Source organism: Chelonoidis abingdonii, chromosome 1 (genome assembly GCF_003597395.2).
Source record: "Chelonoidis abingdonii isolate Lonesome George chromosome 1, CheloAbing_2.0, whole genome shotgun sequence".
NCBI classification, from domain to species: domain Eukaryota; kingdom Metazoa; phylum Chordata; order Testudines; family Testudinidae; genus Chelonoidis; species Chelonoidis abingdonii.
This window is the reverse complement of record NC_133769.1, coordinates 296,152,592-296,171,578: the sequence shown is the minus strand read 5'-3', so window position 1 is coordinate 296,171,578 and position 18,987 is coordinate 296,152,592. Positions and strand designations below refer to the sequence as shown.

The window sequence follows — 18,987 nt, the reverse complement described above, 5'->3', positions numbered from 1 at the left end:
ACCTAAACCTCCCTTGCTGCAGTTTAAGCCCATTGCTTCTTGTTCTATCCTTAGAGGCTAAGATGAACAAGTTTTCTCCCTCCTCCTTATGACACCATTTTAGATACCTGAAAACTGCTATCATGTCCCCTCTCAGCCTTCCTTCATAGGTCATGTTCTCTAGACCTTTAATCATTCTTGTTGCTCTTCTCTGGACCCTCTCCAATTTCTCCACATCTTTCTTGAAATGCGGTGCCCATAAGTGGACACAATATTCCAGTTGAGGCCTAACCTGTGCAGAGTAGAGCAGAAGAATGACTTCTCATGTCTTGCTCACAACACACCTTTCTCCCTACATACTTGTGTTATTTGTTTATATTCATCCTTTGTAGTTTGACCAAGTTTCCACTTTTTGTAGACTTTTTTTTTTTTTTTTTTTTTTTTTTTAATTTTAGCTCATTGAAGATCTCCTGGTTAAGCCAAGGTGGTCTCTTGCCATACTTCCTATGTTTCCTACCCAGTGGGATAGTTTGTTCTTGTGCCCTTAATAATGTCTCTCTGAAAAACTGCCAACTGTCTTCAATTATAAACAGTTAGTTTTAACCTATAATGGTATAGATATCTTGGGACCTTTCTACATGAGAGATTGCTACTCCCTACGTGCCACCATGCTGCAGCTGTGATCATCTGGATACCTCTTGTGTTAAAAAAAGATGATGTTAGTAGTATATATGCAGTTCAGAGGTGCCCTCAGTTCTGGACCAAATTCCCTTTCTGGTCATCCTGTTCTTGTTGCAGATGGTGGGTTTTGTTGGATGTTCGATTTGTGTGGAAAGTAAGGAATTCTGTGCTTTAGGTTTTATAGGTGGCTTAATATTTTTTGTCAGTCAGAGTTAAGCTTCTGTTTAATTTTTTTCCATTCTTGTAAGTGCTGTCAGAGGCATCTAGATATTTTGGATAGGGATCCTTTTTATTAATGTAAAAAAAAATCCCAGTTAATTAATTAATTAAACAAAAACTAGTATAGTCAATATCCCACACAGATGGGTGGAACAATCAGCTGTATTTTTGGGGAAAAAAATTAAATTAATCACTCATTGTTTTAGAAAGCTATTTATTCATTCACCATCAGTGGAGGGGGGGGGAAATCAGCACTCTCTGTCCTATGTATGCACATATGTGTATGCTTAGTGGCATTGATAGTATAAGAGAATGCAAGACTTGAAGAAAATTGAAAGGAACACGGTTCCCTTTATCAAAACTATTCAAGAAACACTAGGATACAATTCTGTGCAGGGCATTTCAATTCATCAGTTCATGGCCTTTTGTAGTCAAGTATCTTTCTTAAGGCAATCTATTCTTCCTACTTCCAAGGGGAACTAGACAGTCAAAGTCCTTTCCAGCTCTACATTTGTATAATTCTATGATTACTGGATAAAACAGGTTCACATATTCTCTGTAATGAATAAGACACGGCTGCATCTGCATCTTATTCTAGTGAATACAGAAGGAAAATTAGGAATATAAGTTACTGTAAATCATTAAGCTATATAATATTTGTTTCCCATTGTCACCTAAATACATTCACATTCAATTCCTATTTTTTTTTCTAATTTATCAGTTGAATGCTGGTTTGATATGAGTAAACCCCAAAGTCAACTAGAGCCCCCTATTCCTTAGCACAGCCTTTGTAACTATACAAGATTCTTTCATTTAAATAACATTTCTACTTACTTTCCAGGGGGATCTCATTGTACAAAGCATTCTAAAGAATTAGTTATAAAATACAGTAATGCTGCAGTAAGAAGGCTACTACATTCAAAGGGCCAAATTAATTCCTGTATTAAGACGTGAAACTCCCACTGAAATCCAAAGTTGTTCTTGCTAATTTAGCCAGAGTTAAATTTGAACCATATATGTTCCCCTTCATTATAAATTTATATATTATATTTACCATTAAGGAGTTTACAAACAGATTACAGATTTTAAAAAAATATATCAGGATCATCATTTGTTTTGGTATCACTGAACCCCTTCATACAATGGATGAGCACTATCCTTCCTCTCTATTGACTATTGTCAGAGACAGGATACTGAGCTAGATAGAACATGTGTTAGGCAAACGCATAGCCAGATCAGGGCTCCTCCATCAGCTGCTTCACCCCTCCAACAGAGCCTGCCATGACTCATCACTCAGGCATACAGCAGCAACTCAGCTAGGGACTCAGCCTGTAAGCAGAGCCTGCAATGCCTCAGCCTTCAGACATGCTGCAGCAGCCTATCCATGGGCAGGGACTGGGTCAGATGACCTCCACGCACAGGTATTTTACTGACCCTGCCAGAGCTGCAAGATAGTCTGTGCAACAGCACTACTTGGCCATGAGTCCTCCTGCTACCTCACAATGTGACAGACCAGCCTGCTCTTGGTCTGGTTCCTGTTCCTGCCCCAAGCCTTGCCTGGACCTTCTTCCAGCCCTCTTAGCCTTGTCCATGCCCCATCCTGACCAGTTCCAGCCCTGCACCCACCTCCTGATGCCCAGAGCCTGGAACTGACTTCAATCCATCTTCAACCTTTAGCCTGCTAACTGACTCTGACTATGAGCCTGATTTGATTTGTCCACAGATTCTGACCCCAGTTCTAACACGTGGTCTGTCCCTGGATTCCAGGACTGGACACCTAAATGTTCCAACTGAATCCAAAGACAATTCCTATAGGCTTCAACAGGCCCTATATCTATCTCCGCTCACATCTAAAATGTTTCAGCATTACTGAAAATGAAGAAAAACTTAGTTGTAAGGTCAAAAAAGGGCCAATACTACAGAAAACGAGGCTAAAGATAGCATTCTGCACACTGCTCAAATTGAACTGCAAGAGGATTGTAAATCATCATTAGTTTCAACTGGATAACTGAACTAGAAGTTTCAGAGTGGTAGCCGTATTAGTCTGTATCAGCAAAAACAACAAAGAGTCCTTGTGGCACCTTAGAGACTAACAGATTTATGAAAGCTTAAGCCCAAATAAATTTGTTAGTCTCTAAATTGCCACAAGGACTCCTCGTTGTTTTTGCTGAACCAGAAGTGGTTTGATTGGAGTGTGTTCATTGCCCTAGGAGCTTTTTACAAAGTAATTTTGTTTATCTACTAGTGTCAACTCCTAAATCCAAGAAGAGGCCCACTAAAACCACTGCGTGATACACAATGTAACATAAGAAGTCAATGAGTTGGATGCATAATCTTGGCCTTACAAAGAAAAAAAATCCCCATAGATCAGAGTTCTCCTGTTGCTTGAAAAATGAGGCCTTATTTCTTGTACCTACTGCAAATAGATATTCACTCTGAGATTCCCCCAGTTATTGGCATCTGTCACTTAATTCTATAATTTGGCTCAAATAAAAAATTCAGTCCAGGTATAAAGGGGAAGCTTGTTTTCCTTAGATCAGAGTTCTGTTACATCAGAGATTAAATCTAGTCCACTTGCAGTTTCAATGAACCACTGAACTACAGGAAACCTGCATGAAAGGACATGAACTCATTGAATGTTTGTGTTTCCTATTGGTCCAACACAACATTCACTGTAAGATTAGATTACTTTAAACACAAACCTTTTTGAACATTGGGATTGACATACTATAGAAATTAGATAAGTGTACAATTTGGCAAGAACATTTTAAACCATACTTGTAGGGATTCACAATGATTCTAGATAGACAAATTATTATGGCAATGTCATCTTTTTATTTAGAGATAGATGGCCAGCTATAAAAAATCCACAATGCTGCTTACAGGCAGTTGTCTGTGAAATAAAGACAATAAAGCCACAGGTAAATGGAGTAAAGGATGTATCTAAGGAAGTGCAGGTGGCCAGACTGTGTTTTCATATCAATTACAAAAACAGCAGATGTAGGATTAGAGCAAATACATACTGCTTTATATTATAGGGAAATCAATTTAACTTTTTATTCCATGGTGTTCAATGCATTCTTACTTTTGGAGATTGTCTTGCAATATTCTGAAAAGTCACTGTGCCCCTATACCTTTAACAAAAATGATAACAAATACTAATTTATAAAGATAACAGAAATTATTATCTAACAACACATATGTAACATGCAGATTATTTCCATATAATACATCTAAGATTTCCGTTTAAATACAATCAAAATATTTCTGGTATTTTCCTTAGTGACAAGTATTATCTTATAACAAGTTAAACATTATGATGCTTTTAGGAGCCATGTTTTCCCACTATGTATAATTTTTCCCCATAAGTAATACAGTAAAACACATAGATTAAAAATTGCAAGCAATCTAATATAAACTACTGATCTGAAGACTGAGTAATTGGTATTCTAGAGAAAAAAAACATGTAAATTACAGCAATACTTTACTAATGCATTTGCATAATACATATAATTTGAATTAAACTTGCAGTTCTAATGAAACTATAATTTAGTTTACTTCGTAATGAAAACTCTACTTATTTTAGATAATAAAATAATGTGTGATGATTCCATTATAAAAGAGAATTTCTTACAAAATTTATATAATTTATTCCATTACAAATGGTTGTTGGTGAAAAAATTACTCAATAAAAACATTATAGCTTATATCCGTACATATTTTTTCACGCTTTCTGCACTGAGCAAGTTCTATTTTAAGAATATATATTATATACTAAGATTTTAATTAATTTTGCTGAAGACATTGCTTGTTCACAGCAATATTAACACACTTCACTATCATTAAGGGTTTGTAGTTCGGCAGTTTAGTTTCCTATCCATCTTCCTAGCACTACTAGCTGGACAGCTCCCTTTATTTAAGCCATGCCCTTATCAATTCTCTGCATAACTTGATGCTTTGCTGGTAACCTTGTAATTCCACCTTGCAATTTTTTTAGAACTCTATTTACTTATACATCAGGGAACATGGTACATTTTCACAATATCTCATGATCCTAGTATCTGTCTATACAGGAGATTCACAGAGAAGATAATTTAATGATGACTTTTTCTTTATAACCGAGCACTACAGTTATTTTAAATAAAACAATACATTTAAGAAAAATATATATATTTAAATACATGTATAACTTTGTTCACATGAGTAGTCTAAAAGTTATGCAAATGTTGGCTTGAAGAACTGGAGTTATTTAGGCTCAGTCCTTCATTCCTTACATACTGAAAGTTGTCTACAAAGTCAATTGGAGTTTTAAGCATTTGAGGAAATAAGCATTATCCCTATTTTAGAAAATGGGGGGAGAAACAAAGAACTTGATGCTGTGAGATGCTATGTGCCTCCTATGAGTCAAAGGCAGCTGAGCATGCAGAGTACCTGGAAGGATTAAGCCCAAAGAGGTCAAGTGACTTACTGAACATCACACAGTGCACAAGATAAAAATGTGGATTACTTGGAGGGTGTGTAAAAGAGAAGTGATAATATGTTCATTTTAGTTAAATGAACATGGACCCATAATGAAAATAGGAGAACCTGATACTTCTTCTGATGTGTCTTTCAGGTAATTTTGGTATTTTTACCTCTAGGTATTTAAATTTAGTAGGTGCCCAATGTATCTTAAAATCTTTTGGTAGGATCTGGTTTGCAAATACTACAATGAAGTGGCCACAGATTTGGTTAATTAAGGAAGATGGGATAGCTTCCAGAAAGTACAAAGTAGATCCTGAATCTGAGGTACAGCATTTTGGTTAGGAGTTAAATATATTTAACAAGTCAAAGAATGAAATTTTATGTTCCTGGATTCCAACTTGACTCCTGCAAGTTTTCTTTATTAAAATTTGTAAAAATACTAAAAAGGGTACCTATTAATATGCTTTAGAAACACCCATCGGTATAACATGACAAATTATACATTAAAAGCTCAGTAATGCAATTCAGTATAATCTATCACCTGCAAACCAGGCTCCAATCATAGAATCATAGGACTGGAAAGGACCTCAAGAGGTCATCAAGTCCAGTCCCCCTCACTCATGGCAAGACTAAGTACTATCTTGACCATCCGTGACAGGTGTTTATCTAACCTTCTCTTAAAAATATCCAATGTTGGAGATTCCATAACCTCCTTAGGCAATTTATTCCAGAGCTTAACCACCCTAACAGTTAGGAAGATTTTCCTAATGTCCAATCTAAACCTTCCTTGATGCAATTTAAGCACAGTGCTTCTTGTCCTATCCTCAGAGGTTAAGAAGAACATTTTTTCTCCCTCCTCCTTGTAACAACCTTTTATATACTTGAAAACTGTTATCATGTCCTCTCCCAATCTTCTTTTTTCCAGACTAAACAAACTCAATTTTTTTCAATCTTCCTGTATAACTCATGTTTTCTAGACCTTTAATCATTTTTGTTGTTCTTCTCTGGACTTTCTCCAATTTGTCCACATCTTTCCTGAAATGTGACTCCCAGAACTGGACACAAAATTCCAATTAAGGCCTAATCAGTGTGGAGTAGAACAGAAGAATTACTTCTCGTAACTTGCTTATAATACTCCAGCTCACACATCCCGGAATGATGTTTGCTTTTTTTTTTTGCGACAGTGTTACACGGTAGACCCATATTTAGCTTGTGCTCCACTATGACACCCAGATCTCTTTCTGTAGTACTCCTTTCTAGCCAGTCATTTCCCATTTTCTATGTGTGCAACTGATTGTTCCTTCTTAAGTGGAGTACTTTTTATTTGTCCTTATTGAATTTCATCCTATTTACTGCAGACCATTTCTCCAGTTTGAATTATAATCCTATTCTCCAAAACACTTGCAACCTCTCCCATCTTCCAATTGCTTGCAAACTTTATAAGCATACTCTCTATGTCATTATCTAAATCATTGATGAAGATATTGACGAGAACAGAACCCAGAACTGATCCCTGTGGAACCCCACTCGTTATGCCCTTCCAGCATGACTGTGAACCACTGATAACTACTCTCTGGGAACAATTTTCCAACCAGTTATGCACCGACCTTATAGTAAGTCCATCTAGGTTGCATTTCCCTACGAGACAGTCTCAAAAATTTTACTAAAGTCAAGATATATCACATATGCCGCTTCCCCCCTATACACAAGGCTTCTTACCCTCTCAAAGAAAACTATCAGGTTGATTTGACATGATTTGTTCTTGACAAATCCATGCCGACTGTTACTTATCACCTTATTATCTTCTAGATGTTTGCAAACTGATTGCTTAATTATTTGCTCCATTATCTTTCTGGGTACAGAAGTTAAGCTGACTGGTCTATAATTCCCTGGGTTGTTCTTATTTCCCTTTTTATAGATTGGCATTATATTTTCCCTTTTCCAGTCTTCTGGAATCTCTCCCATCTCCCATGACTTTTTCAAAAATAATCACTAATGGCTCAGATATCTCTCCAGTCAGCTCCTTGAGTATTATACGATGCATTTCATCAGGCCCTGGTGACTTGAGGACATCTAACTTGTCTAAGTAATTTTTAACTTGTTCTTTCCCTGTTTTAGCCTCTGATCCTACCTCATTTTCCAAGGCAGTCACTGTGTTAGATGTCGTCATTACAAACCTTGTTTGTGAAAACTGAAACAATGAAATCATTAAGCACCTCCTCCATTTCCACATTTTCTGTTATTGTTTCCCACCCCCATTCTTCAAACAATTCCCCACTCTTATATTTCCCCTCCATTTTCAAATGGCTCAATCAATCAAACAAACAAACAAACCTTGAAGCATCCCTGAAGGTCAACAGATTCAGGCTATTTTATGCCAGGTGTAGTAAGGCAGAGTTGCCTCCCACTGGACCTGAGAGGGAGGGACCATTACATGCCTTCTGCTGGGCAGAGCTAAACATGCCCTTGCTCCCATAATGGAAACACAGGGGCGGACAGCAAGTATAAAGAGAAGAACCTTTAGCTCAGTTTTTCCTGGGCCAGGGAAGGAGGGGGATGTCTGGATCCTCTGTGGGATCCCAGACCAGTCGCTGAGCCATGCAGTGACCTGCCAATGGATGAGGCTGAGGGCAGGGAGGATTTGCTAGAGCTGACATCAGCCAATTATGGAGCAACGAGAGACATCTCGCTGCCAGCAGAGCAACTCTGGTGGAGTGCATTAGAATGTAGCCCATGGGAACCAGACATTGATCCAGTTGTGCTGTCAGGAAAAGAGGCCACATGTTTTAGTTGTTTCCCAGCTGACCCAGTGGTAGGACTACCTGACACTGTTAGGGTCCTAGGCTGGGTCTCCCTACCCCATCACAACCCACCCTCACACCTGGGACCAGTGATCGACCCAAGGCCTAAAGCTGTGGCCATAGACTGTTGCTTTGACCCGCCTAGAGGACCAGAACCCACAGACTGTTTTTTTTACTGTCTGCCCCAGGCTAAAGGCTGTGGCCATAGACTGTTTGTGGTGCTGTCCCAGTCAGAGGGGCAGAAACCTGACTGTTGGAGTCAGCCATGAAGAAATGGAGTGACCTCCCTACAGACTCGAGAGGAGGGACCATTACACCAAGAAAGATAAAGAACTTTCATTCTGGGGGACATTCACAGAGAACACTCTGCCACTAGCCCCTTCTGATTTACACCAAAGGTGTTCCCTCTTGCATGTCTCTGCTGATCTCAGTTCTGGCAGTGTGGCACAAGGTGAAGCAGTCTCTTACAGGCTAGACCCACTCCCTGTACAATACATGGGGAGAGATAGATGCCTAAGAATGGGATACACAAAAGACAGAATGCTAAGCAAGGAGTCAGTAGGAAATGTTGAGGACAGTGATGTGGCCTAAGTCCCACCCCTGTTATGGAATTAGGTGCCTATCTCTCCTTGGGCTTCTGAGCCGTGAACCCTCTCCTGGAGTTAGATGTCTAAGTCATTTTGTTTTTTGCAAGAAATGGTACTGTAATCTCCCCCACCCCATATCTTTTAGCCTACTAGTTAAGACACTCACCAAGGATGTTGGAGTAGGGCTTTGAAATGGAATATCCTACCTCTAAGGAGAAGTGTCATAACCACTTGACCATGGGCTATTTTGATACGGGTGCTCTCAATGTCTCCTGTTGAAGCTATTCCAACATGTATCAATAATTAAATAAATAAACTTGAATGGAAATAGTGAGAATGAGTCTATAGTCCTGTGGTTAGGGCACTCACCTGAGAAGTGGGAGACCAAATTCAAATTTCTTCTCCACATCAGACTTTAAGTGCCTACAGGGTTAGGTGGGAATTGAGCTGGGATTTGCAGCATCTCTGTAGTGCCTAAATGTTGGATGTCAGTATCTAATTGCCACTTTAGGTGCCTAAGCCCTTTTGTGGATCTAGACTCAGATAGATAGCTAGATGAGGATAATCAAAAAACAATGCAAAAGTTCAATGATTAATTCACATAATAAAGATGGTAAAGAACAGCTTTGCTTTGTTCTCCTCACAAGCTTAAAGAGCTCTGATTATACATTTATCAATATTGTAACAGGTAGATTTTGATCAAAGAGACTAACCCATGTGCAAAATTGGGGATCAATATTGAAAAATTCTAAAGTTGAAAATAAATCTCCTAAAGAAGCCATTTGACTGTATCTGCTGAGTGAAGATTTAGAATGAGTTCATGAGGTTTTTTTGACACTGCAGGAAGTAAATAAGGTTTTATTCTGCTTATATTGTTGCTGGCTGTCCAATGCTGTAGAAAGCCAGACTGATATGTATGAACTGAGAGAAGGAACAGTTCATTTGAGTACACCGCAGCAAGGACTTTTGTGAAATAATTTTTTGTACCCTCAAAAGAAGATGATAGAGAATTCGTTAGTTTGAAGTAACTGGACATTTTGTGTAAGGTACGAGAAAAATTCTTATTTTTTAGAAATAAGTGTCCTGATTTTCAAAAGTGCTGAGCACTGAGCAGCCCCCAGTGATTTAACTGCCCAAAAGACTATGCCCTTGTCAGAGTCGTAGAGGGTGCAGTTCCCATGAATGAGTTGTTATTATCAAAAACAGTGTTACTAGGAAGCTGAAAATCTGTCGAGATACCGAAAACGGCTTGATGTTTAAAATGAAAGCATCTCTTTATCGATCACAGGATGCAGTAACTGATAGCAGTCCCCCTTTTGGACAGATGTGGCTATCAACCCCGGTGTCTGTGATAAACACACATTCACTCACCTCTGGGGAGGTTCAGTTTTCAAGTGATGTAACATTATTTTGTTTTATTACTTTAATTGAAGAGAGCAGCCAGTGATTAATAAGGGGATGCATTTATCTCAATCACTGATCTTTTATTTATAAATACAGATTTTCAGGCGCCTACTAACACTGCTTATAATTTTTAGTGTGCGATAAAAAGATAAAGATCAAATAATTTCATTAGACTCTAAACCACTGTAAAAGTGGTAGACAGGTTACAGTAATACAACAAGGATATATAATTGCTTACACCTGTTTAAAACTGGTGGCAATGCTATACTGTCAGCACAGATGGTGAGCTCACTTTTTTCTGTTCTGATAGGTTTCTTCAAAAACTGCTATCAGTCCATAATCATCCTTGATTTACTGTAACACTCAACTGCCCTCAAGTAAAGACTTGGTCTCAGACAACAGCAACTAAATCTGAAATTAATGTAATTTTTGTACCACATATACAGATATAATTATGGAAATTCCATTGTCTATTTCTGACAAATAGAGTTAGTAAAGTTAATTACTGCCTCTCTACAAACTGGAAACCTAACATGGGCATCCCACAGAAGAAATTTCTTTATGTTTATGTATCAGAGGGGTAGCCATGTTAGTCTGGATCTGTGAAAGCAGCAGAGAATCCTGTGGCACCTTATAGACTAACAGAGGTTTTGGAGCGTGAGCTTTCGTGGGTGAATACCCACTTCGTCAGACCTGCGTCTGACGAAGTGGGTATTCACCCACGAAAGCTCACGCTCCAAAACCTCTGTTAGTCTATAAGGTGCCACAGGATTCTCTGCTGCTTTATGTTTATGAATGTAGATGTAAGGACACCAGCATGGTGGAAATCTGATAAAATACTGATGGCCTTTTTGCAGTCTCTTCTAGAAAGCTCACACTTCAGACTTTGCCCCAGCTCCTGTACTCAATAGCTCTTAACATATCAGTTTAAAGAATCGAGTTCATGGGAACTTTGAAGTTAAACTGACTCAGACAATGAATGACCATTTGCCAGCATCTAACATATAATATCTAATTTTCTGAAATGGACCTAAGATGTACAGTTAGAATCCTGATTTATATACAAATTTCCAGAAAGTTTGAGTGGGTTTAGAACCAAGGATTGGACCCTGTGTATAGAGGTGTGCCTGAGCCCCAAAGTTCAGATCCAGAGCTAAACTGAGCTAAAGTTTGAGAGGGTTTGGATCTGCCTTTCCACTCTTAGCTGATCTCTAATACATGAGTTTTATAGTCAGAGATAGTAGTACCTGCTATATTTATGTTTGCCTGACATGTCCCACTTCTTTGACAAACTTTTACTGTTCAGCTGCAATTTTCCATATTATAGACTCATATAAGATTAGGGTTGGAAGAGACCTCAGGAGGTCATCTAGTCCAACGCCCTATTCAAAGCAGGACAAACAGCAACTAAATCATCCCAGCTAGGGCATTGTCAAGCCTGGCATTAAAAACCTCATGTATTTTGCTCAGGCTGAATTTTTCTAAAAAGTTTCAGCTAAAATGTTTGAGCTATTTCAGGTAATAATATAAGAGAAAAAAATGTTTTACCCGTCTCAAAAAAAATGTTATTACAAAAGTTTTATTGACTAGCTGTCTAGCAGCCCCAACCTTTGGTGTGAGGACTAGAAATGTGGTGCAGGGTTGCCTTTTTTGTCTGAATATGCCTTCTGCTGTTTGTGAGACAAAAATGCACAATTTTGCTAAGTTATAAGCTGCTGAAAAATTTCAGTTTGCACATACTGGGTTGCAATTAACTTTCGGAATATAAGAGAAGGGCCAGGAAGACAACTTTATCCTGCAACTAGGAAGTAACCGGGAAGTGTGATTACATTCATGAAAATAGGATCACAACTACCCCTGGTTGAAACACTGCAGAAGACATTTAAGGTGAGAAACTTATTTAGGCTGGAGGTTGGCCTGTTAAATTTAGTCTCTAGGCATCATGTTATGATTTGGTGTTATATAAAACCCTTCTGTTTTCATCATCCTTGCTCATAATCTCTTAAATCTTGATCTTTGGTAATAAACTTACGATTGTTTTCCCTATAGATATATCTCAGTGTGGTGATATTGCACAGGGTGCTGATCCTGAGTTGAGTCATTCAAGCTGGTGTGTACAGCTAAGTAGTATTTCTGTCGCCTATTCAGTACAGAAGGGGCTGAACTACAGGGGTACACTTCTAAGAGGCTTAAAAAGTAGGGTACATCAATTTTTAACCTTCAAGACAAAGTAAAGGCTGACATAGCTCAGAGAAGATTGTTTGGGAGGGAGGCTACCAGGCTGAAGTGGAGGTGTCAAGTAGCTGACAGCCAGTTAAGCACAAGCAAGACTCTCTCACGCTTGTGGCAGGGGGGTAACAAGGTGACTCAATGTCCTGGGTACCATGAGAACCATCACATAAAAGTGCTATATAATACTAAGTATGCTGAAAAATCAGGCGTACGTGTCTCATACTGCACACCCAAAAGTAGTGGACACTTTTGACCATAATCTTTCTGTGTCTCACCTCCTCTTGTGTAAATTGGGGGTAATATAATCCCTTGAATTTACATGAGTACTTTGAAAATAATTCATTAATATTTGTGAAGCACTCAAATATTACAATGATGAAAATGGGGGAAATAAAAGCCCATGATGAAATTAATAATTGTATAGTCTGAAAAGATTTGGAACAGAGTGCAGTAAATAGTGCCTGGGCTACACATTGAACAGTGAGGAAAAAACCCAAAACATTGAATAGCGGCTCATTCAGTCACCACTATCCATGTTGTGGACTGAATGGGGCTGGTAGAATGTGGGAAAAAAACAGTATGTGATCAGATAATTAACGGCTGTACGCATACTCATAAGGGAGCAAATTATAGTTGCACAGACTACCTTAATTCTGGTATTTCCTGTCTGTTGAGTGTTTGACTTCGCAACCTTAGCATTCTTTTAATGTTGTGTTTGTGTGTGAGATACATATATACAATTTGACTTCACTCAGTAATAAAATACAGCAGCTGTTCAGAAAAACACAGCTGCTCAGTAACATAGAGAAACGCTATATAACAGATTGAAAGGCTAGAGCAGGAAGTGAAGAAGACTGTATCCAATTCAAACTAAAACAGGATTTTTTAAAAAAGTATAAAGTAAATGGAATTTGACCAGGACATTAGAACACTCCTGTACTTCCAAAAAGTGCCATAGGTCCTGACCACATAAGGCCATTAAAGAACCTGTGTTTTAGGATTATCCAATACACAGTGCTTTTCTCAACAGAGATAGATAATACCATGTTAGATCACACCTGGCACATTAAGTAGAAAGTCATTTATCGACTATCTAAAAAAGGCCTTTTCCTGGCCACTCCAAGTTCCCACCAAGCCAGATACTATATAGCAGGGGTCGGCAACCTCTGGCATGCGGCTCTCCAGGGTAAGCACCCTGGTGGGCCAGGCCAGTTTGTTTACCTGCCGTGTCAGCAGGTTTGGCCGATCATGGCTTCCACTGGCCGCAGTTCACCGTCCAGGCCAATGGGGCTGGTGAGAAGCCACGCCCAGCACATCCCTCGCCTGTGCCACTTCCCACCGCCTCTATTGGCCTGGGACGGCGAACCGCAGCCAGCGGGAGCCGCCAGCGGCCAAACCTGCCAATGCGGCAGGTAAACAAATTGGCCCAGCCTGGTGCATGCCAGAGGTTGCCAACTCCTGCTGTATAGGTTTTGGAGATTTGAGTTCACAGTCTAAGGTGCAGAATGATGATAGATAAAAAAATAAAATGACATTTAATATTCCAAACATGTATTAAATGAAGGCTTTTAAATTAATACTTATTAAGAAAAATACATAACACATACCTCCAGTTAATTCATAGGAAACAAATAGCAATATCCTCCTTTCTGGGAAACATAATGAATACATTATAGTACCTGTGTATGCAAACTGAACAAGATCCCACAGCGCATTCGGGTCTATTCCTTCCATTTTGATCTCCTCTTGCTTGGCCTCACAAACATCACTTGTAAACATGGCAGCAAAGTAGTCAGAGACAGAACTGAGAACAAGCCTACAAAAAAGTGACATAGGTGTCAGTAAAATAACTGCATTTCCATTAATTCTCTAAAATGATTACATTAAGAACACTCACAGATTTTTATTTATTAAAAATGTTAAGTGGTATCTCTATTTTATTAATATCTGTAGGTGGAGACATATAAAATGACAAGTGGGCTAACACTTCTCATTATAATTTGTTTTTGCATCACAGTGTAACTTAAGCAGTGCATAAGCACAAAAGTACAAAAGCAGAATAGACAAATTGGTTTACAGTCTTAGTTGCTGAGGCCCTATCATGTCAGTATCAGAAATAATGTCACTTTTGTTAAGATAACCACCATTTGGGGTCAAGCCAGATTATCAGAAAAATTGGTACCATGGATCAGAGGTGCTCTTAATACCTTCCAAAAGGCCAGATTGTGGTACCTTTACTCACAGCAAACAGTACCTGAACTCCACTCATAGCAATTTAGATATCAGTGGGATAACTTACAGTGTAAGGTAGTGGTTCTCAAACTTGAGCCGCTGCTTGTTCAGGGAAAGCCCCTGGCAGGCCAGACTGGTTTGTTTACCTGCTGAATCCACAGGTTCAGCAGATCTCAGCTCCCACTGGACATGGTTCGCCACTCCAGGCCAATGGGGGGTGCAGGAAGGGCAGCCAGCACATCCCTCAGCCCTTGCCGCTTCCTGCAGATGCAGCAGGTAAACAAACCGTCCGGCCCAGTAGGGGATTTCCCTGAACAAGCAGCGGCCCAAGTTTGAGAACCACTGGTGTAAGGTACTATTCAACATGAGCAAAGACATCAAAATTTAGTGGAAACAAATTGTTTATTTAGGACACATTACCTATAGAAAATTAATTGCTTCATTGCCACCATCTATGGCTGGTTTGTCTAGGGACATAATTTGTATAAAACTAAGATACTGGGAAGAATATATATCAGGAATATCCTATTTCTTTAAGACTCAAACATCAGATCTTTAAACTTTCATTCAAATGTCATCTTACAATAATGTAACTTTGTCCTTTGTCAGGAATGGATATTTACAGAAAATAATAGGATCAGAAAATGTTTGGGAGGAACCTAAACATAGAATGAGTCCTACACACCATAGTAAACCACAACAATAGTCCTCATCTTATATGCTCAGAACAGTCAATGCATAAGTGCATAGCTGCTAAAGGGGGCAGGAACAGCCCTGGGAGATGCTCACTCCCCTTGCATGAGGATGTGTATTCAGTTCCAATCATCACATCCAGATCTGATACATTCACATACTTATTCAATCAGGCCTTTAATGACAATAAGAGAAAAATACATCACAATACATCACTCTACAAAAAATGACAATACCTTTTATTTGGCTCTCAAGAGACTCCAAAGTGATTCATGATCATAGTATTATTTAATACTTGGAAACATTCTGTCAGATAAAGCCTCTCTCAAGTAGTAGTTAGCAAGCCATTTTGTTTTAAATCTCACATCTAAGGCATGATCTTATTCCCATGTGACAAATGCTGTATTGTTTCTTATTTATTAATTATTGTCTTGGATTCAATACCCTAACTGTAAATTAGACAATTAGACTTTAAAGTAATGGCTGATTAAAAAAACATCAAAGATTGGCTAAATTTCACAGAACTCTACTGCATTAAAATGCTATTCACAGATTTGTAGGCTTCCAATGGATAAAAATACTGTGTAAAAATTCACTGATTAAATAAAGTTGAACAATATTCTTGAAAACAATTAAATATCCTTTCTCTAATTTTCACCATTCATAACATAGTCATATATTATTTATATTATATTATAACATATCCAAATAAAGGGAGAATTCCTGACCTTATTCAGAGGTGCAGTGGATGGAAAAATTCATCAGTGAAGGACAGGAGTGCTTTCATGTCTCTTGCCAAGCCTCTCCAAAGGCAAGCAAGGGGATTGTGAAGAGGCTACTTGGACTAGCCTCTTCACACTAGTACAAGGGCACAAACAAGCCAAGATTTTGGCTAGTGACTAGTTAGAATTTCTTTAAAAATAGTCTCCAGCAACATCTGGGTAACATGTTAATAATGAAAATAGCGGTATTAGTAATGGAAAAGACCAATAATTAATTCCACAACATTCTAAAACTTTTTTCCCCTTGAATATTATTTATTAAACAAGTGAAATTCAATTGAAAGACACCTCCTAATTAATTTTTTTTCTGAAAGGTGACACTTTATTCAATTATACTTGTGCTTCACAAACATCCAATATTCAAATGGAATTTAAAAAAAAAGAAGAAATCAAAGGGCTGGATTAATCTATAGTGATCTGCTGCTTTCTGCACCTCTCAAGGGTGCAAATAGTTGTAAATCTTGCCTTGGAGGTATGCTGACCTATTCGACAGAAAGGTCAGTTGTCTCATGGATGTCATTATCCCAACTACTGCGCTGGCCATAGGAATATACTAATTCAGAGACTGGCAACCTTTGGCACGCAGACCGCCAGGGTAAGGCGGTTTTATACTTGCCGCGTCCGCAGGTTCAGCCAATCGCAGCTCCCACTGGTCAAAGGTTGCCAATCCCTGCACTAATGAATCTCTCTTCCTTTGAAGATCATTACATCCAGTTCTTCACATAGCTTCAGAGATGATTCACAGAGAGAAAAATAATTTGTGGGGGGAGAGGAATTTAATCCAGGTAGATTGACTTCTTAATTGCACCAGCTGTTAGCTGGAATTGGAACCTGCTCCCAATAACCCCCAAAACTTTCCTGTTTCCATTGCAACATGTTATGTACTGGCAAGCTTTTCCTATTTTATTTCTGTCTGACTTCTTTCATAGTACAATGATGCCTTACAATTTTCCCAGCAGTCTTGTGACAGCCTAAGCACCTATGATCACTCTGTTAGAAAGTTATGATATATTTTGTACAAAGTACATCTTGTGAGTATCATTTGACAACTCAGTCTCCTGACCATTACTGTCCTGGTAAAATGTGTGTATCATCATTGTATGTACAATTATAAGATTCTACTCTATAACATGCTCCAGAGTTAGAAAGCAGGCCAAAACAGTTTTGCAGAGACAACAAACATTATCTGGCAGGGGAGAAAATGTGAACAAGAAATTTACATTCCATCACAGGATGACTCACATCCACAAGAGATTGTTTTTTCACCATGACTGAGCAAGAATGTCTCTAGTACAAGAAATTGAATTATAAAGAGGGAAGAAAAATTCTTGACCTCACTCTTCTCCTTCATCTCTGATTATGACATCAACGACTCTTAAATCACTGAACTTTGTGGGAGGTGGAGGGGAGGCAGAAAGATCCTGGCTGAAAAGAAACTCAGTCAGTGGACTGCAAAGCATCTGGTGAGAAAGATATTGTCTTTAGGTCCATTTTACCTTGTTAAGTTAGATGTCAGTTGCATTTCATCTTTTATTTATTTTGTAACCAATCCTCACTTTTATGCCTCTTTACTTGTAGTCACTTAAAATCTTACTTTTGTTTCAGGTAGCTAAATTTATCTTATTGTTTTATCTTAACCAGTGTGTTTGGATTAAATGGGTGGCAAACTCCATTTGGGATAGCAATGTTGGTCATATAATTTTCCTGTGATGAAATGACGGACTTTGTATGAGCTTGCACTGTTCAGTAGTATGCTGGGAAATACAGGACACACATTTCTGGGGGAAAGTTTGGGACTAGAGAATCTTCTGGTGTTCTTCTGCAGTGTGATTCATGACTGGCTAGCTAATAGCACTCAATGCTGTGTAACCGGGAGCAAGTTACAAGCTGGAGGCTGTGTGTTAACTAGCCAGGAGTGGCTGTTCTTGAGTAAAGCAGTGTAAAAGGCATCCAAAGTTGGAGAACTGAGGAGACACAGCTATTCAGCAGTCCAGATGGTACCCCGGATTATGTCACAAGTCTACATACAAATGTCCAGTCACACAGCAGGAAACATCTAGGGGTTCCTTACTGCATAAGAACATTTAGGGCCTGATTCTTCTCATACTCATTTATTCCATTGAATTCAGTGGAATTGCTCCACATTTACAGCAATGTAAATAAGAAGGGAAAGACATTAATGGTGTCTGATTCAGCATCTTAAGTCCTTTAATATTCAGAAAATTTTTACATTAAAAATATTGCCATTTTTCTGATGGTGAGACACAAAAGATACTTTACTTGAGGCACTAATACAGAATTACATAAAAATACTTCATGTTATGGGTCTGCAGAAAATGCTCAATTTTAAAATAGGCAATCTGGTTTGAATAAAAATAGAGCTGAACTTTCACCAAGAATTACTGACGAAAGTCTTCCCTCAAGATCAAAATAATTTGATTACTTCTCTCTACCATTCATTCATTATTTGCTGTCTTTGGTACTTCATGGTTTCAACAGGTACTGGAAGCAGAAGAACAAAAATGGAGGCTACAGTAGGGGGAACTGTATCCTAGAAAGAAATGATTGTGAAAAGGAGTTAGTGCTCAAAGTGGACAAAGAACAAAACATGAGCTCCCAGGGTGGCCAGAAGGGTTAATGCAGCCCCTGAATGTATAAATGGGTGAGTAGGAGTCCTTCAGGAGCTTGATCTGTTTAATGCATCAAAAAGAAGACTGAAAGGTGACTTGATCATAGTGTCTAAGTAGCTTCACAGGGAGAAAATACTAAGTATTAATGTATTATCTTTAAGCTAGTGAAGAAAGACATAACAAGAAGCATTGACTGGAAGTTCAAGGCCAACAAATTCAAATAAGACATAAGGTGCATCTGTTTGACAGTGAGGGTGACTAGCCACTAGGATAAACTACCAAA

General features: G+C 38.6%; 1 protein-coding gene across 2 annotated transcripts in view; it reads right to left on the bottom strand.

Annotated features, from left to right (window-relative positions):
- KLHL1 (kelch like family member 1) overlaps positions 1 to 18,987 on the bottom strand; it is a 479,287-nt gene that overhangs the window by 292,795 nt on the left and 167,505 nt on the right. For both annotated transcript variants that reach the window (XM_075061554.1, XM_075061555.1), the window contains one exon: positions 14,047 to 14,183. In XM_075061554.1, coding sequence (XP_074917655.1) covers positions 14,047 to 14,183 — 137 coding nt within the window. The remainder of the gene's footprint in view (positions 1 to 14,046; positions 14,184 to 18,987) is intronic.